The following is a 12,463-nucleotide window of genomic DNA, read 5'->3' as shown; positions in this document are numbered from 1 at the left end:
ATTCCCACTACACAGATGGGAAAACTGAGAGGCAGATGCTAGAGAGAATCTGCCTCTGGCTGTTCCCTGCCCAGAATTTTTATTTTGCTCATCTGAGGGGCCAGCCCCCATGGTCAGGCCTGTGGAGAGAAGGTGGCTTTGAGCTGGGGGATGCACTGAGAGTCATTTTGTCCAGGGTTACTCGGGGCAGGGTTCAGTCAACCTGTCAAACAAATCTCGGTGGGCTTTCCCAGTGCTCAGAAGAATACTCTTGTCAGCTCCAATTTACTCAAGTTTACCTTTGCCACTCAGTTTTCTTCAAATTGTGGTGCCTGGTACAACTTTGTGCTAAACGTGCTAAAAATACCATCAGATTTTATTTTCATTTTTAAAATCTGGGATACTTTCCTAGATGTGTTCACATGAACTAGGAAATGATCTTTTAAAATTAATCTTGTGTCTGGGTGCGGTGGCTCACACCTGTAATCCCAGCACTTTGGGAGGCCAAGGAGGGCGAATCACCTGAGGTCAGGAGTTCAAGACTAGCCTGGAAAACATGGTGAAACTCCATCTCTACCCAAAATACAAAAATTAGCCATGTGTGGTGGCACATGTCTGTAATCCCAGCTGCTCGGGAGGCTGAGTGAGGCAGGCGAATCGCTTGAACCCGGGAGGCGGAGCTTGCAGTGAGCTGAGATCGCACCACTGCACTCCAGCCTGGGTGATAGAGTGAAACTCAGTGTCAAAAACATAATAAGTAAAAATAAAATTAATCTTGTATTTAAGTGATTTTAATCAATGCCCCCCATAGCAACACTAGCATTGACTGCGTCTAATTCACTTAACCTTGCTTCCCCAGTACACCCAATACATGTCAATAAGCAAAGCCCTATGATGAGAATTTGAGTCCCAATTTTCCAGCAATGAACTCTGAGGCTCAGAGAGGTTAAGTAACTTGCCCAGGATCACACAGCTAGGCAACTGCAGAGTGAGGATTCAAGCCCTTGTCTGTTTGACTCCCAGGCTCATTCTTCTGTGCTCTCAGCTGCCTGATACATAGTAGTAGTTATGTGTGCATTTGTCACAAGAATGAAACCTTCTTAACCTGCTGGGGACAAGCTCTAGAACATAATATAATATCTTGGCTGTTGGAGGTAGCCGGGCCTTGGGGATATTCTAAGGAGTTTTGTTCTACCCAGTTTCCTGATGAGGGATATGTAAGCCTGGAGAAGGGCAGCAGTTAAGCTGGAGTTGGCATGGGGGTGGCTGATGACTGGTAGCTGTCCACAGCCATCAGCCACTGTGGTGTGTCCACAGCTTTGTGGGCCACTTCAAGTCTCGACGGGAGCGGGAGGCGGAGCTGGGGGCGCGGGCCCTGGAGTTCACCAACATCTACGTGAAGAACCTCCCGGTGGATGTGGACGAGCAAGGCCTGCAGGACCTCTTCTCCCAGTTTGGTGGGTGTGTCCCCAAGGGAGTGGGGGTATGACTGTTTTTCCTCTTCCCCTCCAAAGTTTGATAGGGGGGAGGGGCCCTCCTGGGGTCTCCTGAGGACTTGCCAGACTCCCCTTTGAGCCAGGTTGGTCCTTTACAGGGAAGATGTTGAGTGTGAAGGTGATGAGGGACAACAGCGGTCACTCGCGGTGCTTTGGCTTTGTCAACTTTGAGAAGCATGAGGAAGCCCAGAAGGTAAGAGCCTCCCCATGGCTCTGTTCTGCGGCAGGGGGACTGAGCTGGGACTAAGAAGAGGGTCCCAGCTGCCTGTGGAGGAGAAGAAAGTCCCTCCCCGGCCTAAGCCAAGAGGGTGGGAGAGTCCTACAAGCAGGCAGAGCCCTTCCTTCCTGTGGTGCAAACGCCAAGGGCTTCTTTCTTCTTTGGTCACTTCTAGCCCTGAGGTCTGCAGAACTGAATATTTAGGCAGGGATGCAAAAGTCATGATTATATAAAAATATTTACTTGTCAACTGACCACTTAAATCAGTTTCCACCAGGTGTGGTGGTGTGCACCTGTAATCTCGGCCTACATGGGAGGCTGAAGCAGGAGGATCCCTTGAGCCCAGTGGTTTGAGTCCAGCTTGGGCAGCATAGCAAGACCCTGTCTCTAATTTTTTAAAAACTGTCCAGATGTGATGGCTCATGCTTGTAATCCTAGCACTTGGGGAGGCTGGGTGGGAAGACTGTTTGAGTTCAGGAGTTCGAGACCAGCTGGGCAAAAACAGTGAGACGCCATCTTCACACACTGAAAGGCTCTCACAGTTAGCAAAGAGGATTATTTTGTGCCATGAAATACAACTCAAAGTAAGGATGTTGACGATGCTGTCATGCCATTATGAAAGAATTATGCTTGCTGCTTGGTTCAAATTATCCATGTGTAGTTGCAGTTAGAACCTAATTTTTTAAAGTTCTTTTTTAAATGCAGTTTTAGGTTCAGAGCAATGTTTAGTGGAAGGTACGGCAGTCTTCTGTATACCCCGTGGCCCCACACATGAACAGCCTCGCCATTATCAATGTCCTGCTCCCAAGGGTTACATCTGTTACGAGTGATTAACTTACTTTGACACATCATTAACACACAGTCCCAAGTTTACATTAGGATTTACTTTTGGTGTAGAGTCTCGGGGTTTGGACAAATGCATGATGACATGTATCCACTATTACGGTATCATGCAGAGTACTTTCAGTGCCTTAAACATCCCCTGTGCTCCATCTCTTCATTCCTTCATGCCCCTTAACCCCTGGCAATCGATGATCTTTTTACTGGCTCCGTAGTTTTGCCTTTTCTGGAACAGAGAGTATGTAACCTAGATTGGCTTCTTTCACTTAGTAATACACATTTAAAATATGGGAATATATAAATATTTACATTTTATTTTATTTTATTTTTATTTATTTATTTTTGAGACGGAGTCTCACTCTGTCACCCAGGATGGAATGCAGTGACATGATCTTGGCTCACTGCAACCTCTGCCTCCTGGATTCGGGTGATTCTCCTGCCTCAACCTCCCGAGCAGCTGGGACTACAGGCGCCTGCCACCATGCTGGGCTAATTTTTGTATTTTTAGTAGAGAAGGGGTTTCACCATGTTGGTCAGGCTGGTATCGAACTCCTGACCTCAAGTGATCCACCTGCCTTGGCCTCCCAAAGTGCTGGGATTACAGGCGTGAGCCACCGTGCCCGGTCATATTTACATTTTAAATATGGGAAACTTTGCAAATCTCAATTTTATTTTTATTTTTATTTTATTAAGACAGAGTCGGCCGGGCATGGTTGCTCACGCCTGTAATCCCAGCACTTTGGGAGGCCAAGGTGGGTGGATCACGAGGTCAGGAGATCAAGACCATCCTGGCTAACATGGTGAAACTCTGTCTCCGCTAAAAATACAAAAAATTAGCCGGGCACGGTGGCGGGCACCTATAGCCGCAGCTACTCCGGAGGCTGAGGCAGGAGAATGGCGTGAGCCCGGGAGGTGGAGCTTGCAGTGAGCCGAGATCGTGCCACTGCACTCTAGCCAGGGTGACCGAGCGAAACTGTCTCAAAAAAAAAAAAAAAGACAGAGTCTCACTCTATCGCCCAGGCTGTAGTGCAGTGGTGCGATCTCAGCTCGCTGCAACCTCCGCCTCCCAGTTTCAAGGGATTCTCCCGCCTCAGCCTCCTAAGTAGCTGAGAGTACAGGCACCCCCCACCATGCCTGGCTAATTTTTATATTTTTAGTAGAGATGGGGTTTCACCAAGTTGGCCAGACTGGTTTCAAACTCCTGACCTAAAGTGATCCACCCACCTTGGCCTCCCAAAGTGCTGTGATTACCAGGTGTGAGCCACTGTGTCCGACCACCAATTTTGTTTTTTAAAATACAGCCCCAGTCCGATTTTTTTTTTTTTTTTTTTTGAGATGGAGTTTCACTCTTGTTGCCCAGGCTGGAGAGCAATGGTGCGATCTCGGCTCACCACAACCTCTGCCTCCCAGGTTCAAGCGATTCTCCTGCCTCAGCCTCCTGAGTACCTGGGATTACAGGCATGTGCCACCATGCCTGGCTAATTTTGTATTTTTAGTAGAAATAGGATTTCTCCATGTTGGTCAGGCTGGTCTCGAAATCCTGACCTCAGGTGATCCATTCCCCTCGGCCTCCCAAAGTGCTGGAATTACAGGCGTGAGCCAAAGTGGGTATACTTAAATGGCCTTTGTCCTGGTACTGATTATTCTCGGCTAGTGTGGCCAGTCCGGTTTGCAGGTGGCCTCTCTAGATCCAGAAGATGAGCCTGGGCCAGGGCCACATCCAAGTGGTTACCAAGCATGTTCCCTCCTCCTCTCCCCAGGCTGTGGTGCATATGAATGGGAAGGAGGTGAGTGGGCGGCTGCTGTACGCGGGCCGGGCCCAAAAGCGCGTGGAGCGGCAGAATGAACTGAAGCGCAGGTTTGAGCAGATGAAGCAGGACCGGCTGAGGCGTTACCAGGTGAGATGAGGCTTCCTGGTGGCAGCCACTCTGTGTGAAAGCAGCTGTGTGTCGGGGGCCCTGAGTGGTGACTGTTTCTTCTAGTCATCCTACTTCTGGGCATTTGGCTCAAGGCAGGAATCGAACGAGCATGGGATGGTCCCCACTGCCTGATTTGTAACAGTGAGAAACTGGGCACAGCCCAACCATGATAGGAGTTAGTAGGGGTGCTGGGGACCTTTTGGTTAGAATAATCCTTCATGTGGGACTGGTTAGCATCCAACCCGGCCCACTCAATCCCAGTTGCATCCTCTAGTCTCAGACAACCAAAGTAACCCGCATATTGCCAAATGCCCCTAGAGGAAATCCTACTCCTGGTTGAGAATAATCAGGCCAAATATGTTACATCCAAAAGTTGGAATGTTGGACAGCCTTTGGATTATATGGCGTTAATAATTAAAGTGAATATTGTAGATCAGTGCAATTTAAAACTTCATTGGGAAGTGAAACCCTCAAAGATTTTTTTTTTTTTTTTTTTTTGAGACAGAGTCTCGCTCTGTTGCCCAGGCTGGAGTGCAGTGCATGATCTCGGTTCACTGCAACCTCTGCCTCCTGGGTTCAAGAAAGTCTCCTGTCTCAGCCTCCCAAGTAGCTGGGATTACAGGTACCTGCCACCATGCCCAGCTAATTTTTGTTTTTTTGTTTTGTTTTGTTTTTGTTTTTGTTTTGTTTTTTTGAGATGGAGTCTTGCTGTGTCACTCAGGCTGGAGTGCAGTGGTGTGATCTTGGCTCACTGCAGCCTCTGCCTCCTGGGTTCAAGCAATTCTTCTGCCTCAGCCTCCTGAGTAGCTGGAATTACAAGTGCATGCCACCATGCCTGACTAATTTATGTATTTTTGGTAGAAACAGGGTTTCACCATGTTGCCCAGGCTGGTCTCGAATTCCTGACCTTGTGATCTGCCCACCTCAGCCTCCCAAAGTGCTGGGATTACAGGTGTGAGCCACCATGCCTGGCCTCATTTTTGTATTTTTAATAGAGATAGGGTTTCAGCATGTTGGCCAGGCTGGTCTTGAACTCCTGACCTCAGATGATCTGCCCACTTCGGTCTCCCAAAGTTCTGGGATTACAGGCGTGAGCCACTGTGCCTGGCCCCCCTCTAAAATTTTTGATAAAAGTTCTAGATTCTTCATGGAGAAGGGCATATAAATATACACATCCACAAAAAATTGTGCACACATACTCAGTAGTTCTCAGTGACGAGCAGTTTTGCCTCCTGGGGGACATTTGGCAACGTCTAGAATTTTCATTGTTGTGTGGGTGGTGGGGTGCTACTGTCATCCACTGGGTAGAGGCCAGGGATGCTGGCAGACATCCTACAGTGCCCAGGACAATGCCACAGCAAGGAACTGTCTGGCACAAAATGTCACTAGGTCTGAGGCTGAGAAACACATACATCCACTTATGTACATACAGCGTGTCCAGGTGCTTACAGACCCACAGAACAAAATACTTGTTACGTGATCTGTGAGAGCAGGATGCTATGCTGTACAACTGTGTGGTCTCTGCTCTCTGTGTGTTCACACACTGTTGTGTTTGGGAGGTCTGGAAGGAGAAAAGTCAAGGTGCTAGAGGCAGCTGTCACTCAACAGTGAGGCACACAGATGCTGAAGTTAGGCTGCCTGGGTTGTCCAGTCTCTGCCACTTAGCCACTATACGATCTGGGGCAACTCTTTGTGTTTCAGTTTTGTCCATAAAATAAGGATAAAAGTTTCCTTCAAGCAGGGTTGTTGTGAGGATTAACAATCTAAATGTGGCCTGGTGTGGTGGCTCACACCTGTAATCCCAGCACTTTGGGAGGCTGAGGTGGGCAGATCACCTGAGGTCAGGAGTTCAAGACTGGCCTGACCAACATGGAGAAACCCGTCTCTACTAAAAAATACAAAGTTAGCTGGGCCTGGTTGCACATGCCTGTAATCCCAGCTACTTGGGAGGCTGAGGCAGAAGAATCACTTGAACGCAGGAGGCAGAGGTTGCAGTGAGCCGAGATTGCACCATCGCACCTAGCCTGGACAACAAGAGCAAAAATCTGCCTAAAAAAAAAAGTCTTAAAAAAAAAAAATCAAAATGTATGGGAAAGCTTAGAGTGGCACCTGGCACCAGCATGAGTAAGTGCCCGAGGTTCCTGGGCTGGCAGGCAGTGGAGGGGCAGCTTGCCTGTGTTAGGGGTCTGGTCATGGGCCAGCCTGCAAGGAGCTCTGCCTCCTGCTGCCCGATATCCACCATCTGGAGAGCTCGGCTTGAGCTTGCTCTGCACCTCAGCCTGCCATGGGACCTGGGGTATCCTCGTGGGCCCCATCTGTGAAATGGGGAATAGCTGTGGTGAGGCTGGGACCAGCGCAGATGTGTGAGAACTGCAGGGGAATTCGGGATGTGGGGCTACAGCTTGCATGTGATGGGCACGCTGAGGGATAGGGGTACCTGGGTGCTGAGGGAGACAGGGAGCAGGAGGCTGGGCTGGTGGGGCTCCCCGTGCCCCTTGTGCCTGTGTCAGCCCCCTGATCTCCCCAAGGCAGTTGGGGTTGGAGGGGAGGAGGCCATCCAGCAGTTTCCCTTTCCTTCCAGGGTGTGAACTTGTACGTGAAGAACCTGGACGACTCCATTGATGATGACAAACTGAGGAAAGAGTTCTCTCCCTATGGAGTAATTACCAGTGCGAAGGTGAGGGCTGGGGGCACCTCTGGAGGACAGCGTTCCCCTGCATCCTCTCACCACCATCCCCCGCAACCCCACCCCTCCACCCTCTTGCCCAGTGGCCTCCAGGGGGTTGGTGCCGGCTACCCCTTCTGGGGCTCTGCTGACCCCGTTGGAACTTGTAGCCCATCCGCAGCCTTGTCTGGGCTGAAGGGGAAGAGGGTAGAAATATAGTCCCAGTCACACAGCTGGACTTGGGGCTCACTGTAACCTTGGCATTTATTGAGTGCCTACTGTATGCCAGATTCCAGAAATTCACATCTTAGTATTTCCATTGACTTTTGTTGTCTGGCCTCTGCCAGTGACATCACACTCCTGGGCCTCCATTTTCCCATCTGGAAAGTGAGAGAGCTGAACTTCGTCGTTCTTCGTTTGTTCTTCCCTATTTCTGGAGCACCAATTGTGTGCCCAACCCTGTTAGGCCCCCTGAGATGTGGCAACTGGCCCATCTACTCAGCAGCTCTGTGAGTTTAGCAGATGTCGTCTCATAGATAAGGGCACTGGGCTCAGTGGATGGCTTTCGACCCTGGCTTCTCATTACAACCCCCTGGGCAATTCTTAAATATATACACCTGAGTCAGGCATGGACTGTGGCTCCCTGGGGTGTCGGGCCCGGGCTTTTTTTGTTTGTTTTTTAAAGCTCCCAGAGGCCGGGCGCGGTGGCTCACGCCTGTAATCCCAGCACTTTGGGAGGCCAAAGTGGGTGAATCACGAGGTCAGGAGATCGAGACCATCCTAACACGGTGAAACCCCATCTCAACTAAAAATACAAAAAATTAGCTGGGCATGGTGGCAGGCGCCTGTTGTTCCAGCTACTCTGGAGGCTGAGGCAGGAGAATGGCGTGAACCCGGGAGGTGGAGCTTGCAGTGAGCTGAGATGGTACCACTGCACTCCAGCCTGGGCGACAGACCAAGACTCCATCTCAAAAAAAAAAAAAAAAAAAAGCACCCAGATGGTTTTAAGATGATCTAGTGTTTATTCATTCTGTACTATACTTAAATACCTGTTGTTTTACCAGGCTCTGTGGGAAACAGGAACAAATCAGATGTGATCCTTGCTTTCGAGTAGCTTATAGTCTAGTGAGGAAGTCAGCCCATCACTAACTCAAATGGATTATAAGATGGGGACAGTATGGGAGGCAGAGCTACAGGAGTTCAGTGGAACAGGAGGGAGGGCTGCCTGGAAGAAGGGGCAGTAGCAGCAGTGTTTGACTTGGCTGTGAGGAGGTAGGGAGCTGGAGTAGGAATGAGGAATTTTCCAAAGAGATCTGTGTGAGTGACAGGATGGGGGGACCCGCCTGAGTGATGTGATGCTTGGGTTCTGAGGAAGTGGTCTAGAAGTTCTCTTTTGGCTATTGAGTCCAATTATAAACATTCTTCAGGGAGCCTTGTGTTTGGAGCAAAAAAGGTTGTCTTTTAGGTTAACGTCCTTTTGAAAAATGTGAGAGAAGGCTGTGGCACATGTAAATTAGGCATCAGTAAATTTGATTACACATCATAAAAAGCTATAGGTCCTCTTTCCCAGCAAATGCATACACATTTGATGTAGTAACATGGTTGAAAGATGGAATTTTAAAGTTAATCAGATTTAAATGTAAACCCCAGTCCTACCATTACCTAGCTGTAGAATCTGAGGCAAGTGGCTTTGCTTTTTGGACCTTGTTTACTCACCTATGAAGTGGGAGCAACATTGCTCACCTCTCCAGGTGTCCTGAGAACTACTAAAGAGGCTGCATGTAGAGCATCTGCATTCGATAAGTAGTGAAATAGTGACTGTTATAATTAATCATCATACACCTTACATACAGTGTCCGGAGATGGACCTTCTTGAGGACTCCTGGAACAAAAGAAATGTGTAAATTTGGATTGCTTAGAGTTAAGGCACACCTGGGGTGACCATCTTTTTAACAAGACAAATTGTATGAAATGGGGATTATATATATATATCTTTTTTTTGTGTATGTGATGGAGTCTAGCTCTTGTCACCCAGGCTGGAGTGCAGTGGTGCAATCTCGGCTCACTACAACCTCTGCCTCCCGGGTTCAAGTGATTATTCTGCCTCAGCCTCCCGAGTAGCTGGGATTACAGGCGCCTTCCACCAAGCCCAGCTAATTTTTGTATCTTTAGTAGAGATGGGGTTTCACTGTGTTGGCCAGGCTGGTTTCAAACTCCTGATCTTGTGATCCGCCCGCCTTAGCCTCCCAAAGTGCTGGGATTACAAGCATGAGCCACCACGCCCAGCCTATATATATATCTTATACAATTTTTATTTTTATTTTTCGAGACGGAGTTTCCTTCTTGTTGCCCGGGCTGTAGTGCAATGGCGCGATCTTGGCTCACTGCAACTTCTGCCTCCCAGGTTCAAGCAATTCTCCTGCCTCAGCCTTCTGAGTAGCTGAGATTACAGGCACCCATCACCAAGCGCTACTAATTTTTATATTTTTAGTAGAGATGAGGTTTCACCATGTTGGCCAGGCTGGTCTTGAACTCCTGACCTCAGGTGATCTGCCCGCCTTGGCCTCCCAAAGTGCTGAGATTATAGGCGTGAGCCACCGCACCTGGCCCATCTTATACACTTTTATATATTTTGGTTTATTATTATTTTTATGAGAGGTTCTTATTCTGTTGCCCAGGCTGGAGTGCTGTGGTGTGATCATGGCATGCTGCAGCCTCAACCTCCTGGGCTCAAGTGATCCTCCCACCTGAGCCTCCCAAGTAGCTGGGACCACAGGCATGTGCCACCATGCCCAGCTGATTTTTAAAAAATTTATTTTGGTAGAGATGGGGTCTTGCTATGTTGCCCAGGCTTGTCTTGAACTCCTGGGCTCAAGCAGTCCTCCTACCTCAGCCTCCCAAAGTGCTGGGATTACAGGCATGAGCCATTGCATCTGCCCTATATTTTATATAAAAATAATTATGAAAATTAAAGGAATTAATGGATATAAATACTTATACCACTATCAAGTTCATGGTAAGCTCTGAATAAGTGTTAGCTTTGCTAAATTTTATCATTATTAACTAACGACTGCCAGAAGTTCTTAAATATATATATACACACACATACACATATATACACACACACACACTATATATATATATACACACACACACATATATATATTTGAGATGGAGTTTTGCTCTTGTTGCCCAGCCTGGAGTGCAATGGTGCAATCTTGGCTGACTGTAACCTTCGCCTCCTGGGTTCAAGTGATTCTCCTGTTTCAGCCTCCTGAGTAGCTGGGATTACAGGCGCCCGCCACCATGCCCAGCTAATTTTTTTGTATTTGTAGTAGGGATGGAGGTTTCACTATTTTGGCCAGGCTGGTCTCAAACTCTTGACCTCAGGTGATCCACCCGCCTCAGCCTCCCAAAGTGCTGGGATTACAGGCGTGAGCCCCTGCACCCGGCCCTTTGGCTGTCTGATGAAGCCTGTGGACCCCTTCTAAGAATAATTTTTAAAAACTTTTTTGAGACAGAGTCTCACTCTATCGCCCGGGCTGGAATGCAGTGGTGCCATCACAGCTCACTGCAGCCTCCAACTCCTGGCCTCAAGTGATCTCCTGTCCCAGTCTCCCAAGTAGCTGAGACTATAGGAGCACCACTATGCCTGGCTAATTATTTTTTGTATTGCCCAGGATGATCTCAAACCCCTGGGCTCAAGCAATTCTTCCACCTCAGCTTCCCAAAAATAGGCATGAGCCACCAAATCTGGCCCTAAGAATATTTTTAAATGCATAAAATAAGATTCTTAGGCTTACAAAAAAAAATTATATTGAAAAAATATAATAGATTACTAAAGTGAGAGCAGTATGTGCTTCTTTTATATTATTATTTTTATTTTTTTGTGACGAAATCCTGCTCTGTCACCTAGACTGGAGTGCAGTGGCATGATCTCGGCTCACTACAACCTCTGCCTCCCAGGTTCAAGAACCCGGATTCTGCTTCAACCTCCTGGGTAGCTGAGATTACAGGCACCCGCCACCATAACCAGATGATTTTTGTATATTTTTAGTAGAGATAGGGTTTCACCATGTTGGCCAGGCTGGTCCCGAACTCCTGACCTCAGGCGATCTGCCCACCTCGGTCTCCCAAAGTGCTGGGATTACAGGCATAAGCCATTGCGCTCAGCCAAGATTAGCAATAATTAATGTGCTATGAAAATATTTTCTTTTTCTTCATGGCAAATTCATGGCTAATACTGCCAGGATGTTTTTGTTGTTGCCCATATTCATAATAGAAGGGAATGCTAATGTGAAAATAAAGATGTCACTTTTTCCCCAGTCCAGGTTCACAGACCCCCTAAATTATATACATGACCTCCCTGAGGGGGATCCATGGACTCTCAGGTTAAGACCCCTACACTGAAGGGTCGCAGAGTACAGTTTGAAAATTACTGATTAAGAGCATGGGCTCTCCAGCAGTTCAAGCCCAGCCTGGGCAACAGGATGAGACCTCATGTTTACAAAAAATGAACAAAATTAGGCATGGTGGGGCATGCCTGCAGTCCCAGCTACTCGGGAGACTGAGGTGAGAGGATCACTTGAGCCTGGGAGGTTGAGGCTGCAGTTGAGATTGTACCACGGTACTGCAGCCTGAGTGACAGAGTGAGATCCTGACTCAAAGGCAAAAAAAGAAAAAAGAAAAAAAGAGGATTTAAAAAATAACTCTAGTCCTTATGGGATGTGTGAGCCAGGCCAGTGTTTTGACCCCAAAAAAGGTTAAAAACCCAGGGTCAGGTGTGGTGGCTCCTGCCTGTAATCCCTGCACCTTGGGAGACCTAGGCAGGAGGATCTCTTGAGACCAGCCTGGGCAACATAGTGATTGCCGATCTCTACAAACTTAAAAAAAATATTAGCTGGATGTGGTGGCGTGTACCTATAGCCCTAACTACTTGGGAGGCTAAGGCAGGAGGATCCCTGGAGCCCAGGAGTTTGAGGCTGCAGTGAGCTATGATCGTACCACTGTACTCCAGCCTGGATGACAGAGTGAGACCCCATCTCTTTAAAAAAAAAAAAAAAAGGCCGGGCGCGGTGGCTCACGCCTGTAATCCCAGCACTTTGGGAGGCCGAGGCGGGCGGATCACGAGGTCAGGAGATCGAGACCATCCTGGCTAACATGGTGAAACCCCGTCTCTACTAAAAATGCAAAAAATTAGCCGGGCGAAGCGGCGGGCGCCTGTAGTCCCAGCTACTCGGGAGGCTGAGGCAGGAGAATGGCGTGAACCCGGGAGGCGGAGCTTGCAGTGAGCCGAGATCGCGCCACTGCACTCCAGCCTGGGCGACAGAGTCTCGCTCTGTCGCCC

General features: G+C 48.4%; 1 protein-coding gene across 3 annotated transcripts in view; it reads left to right on the top strand.

The window, feature by feature from the left end:
• Positions 1-12,463, top strand: part of PABPC1L (poly(A) binding protein cytoplasmic 1 like) — a 30,371-nt gene that overhangs the window by 7,529 nt on the left and 10,379 nt on the right. For all 3 annotated transcript variants that reach the window (XR_003121437.1, XM_025398683.1, XM_025398684.1), the window contains exons 4-7: positions 1,297-1,436; positions 1,574-1,668; positions 4,293-4,430; positions 7,033-7,128. Coding sequence is in view for 2 of the 3 variants with exons in the window: in XM_025398683.1 (XP_025254468.1) it covers positions 1,297-1,436; positions 1,574-1,668; positions 4,293-4,430; positions 7,033-7,128 (469 nt within the window). In the remaining variant the exon portion in view is untranslated. The remainder of the gene's footprint in view (positions 1-1,296; positions 1,437-1,573; positions 1,669-4,292; positions 4,431-7,032; positions 7,129-12,463) is intronic.

This window comes from Theropithecus gelada, chromosome 10, assembly GCF_003255815.1.
Source record: "Theropithecus gelada isolate Dixy chromosome 10, Tgel_1.0, whole genome shotgun sequence".
NCBI classification, from domain to species: Eukaryota; Metazoa; Chordata; class Mammalia; order Primates; family Cercopithecidae; genus Theropithecus; species Theropithecus gelada.
The sequence above is the reverse complement of the archived record's forward strand: the minus strand, read 5'-3'. Positions and strand labels throughout refer to the sequence as shown.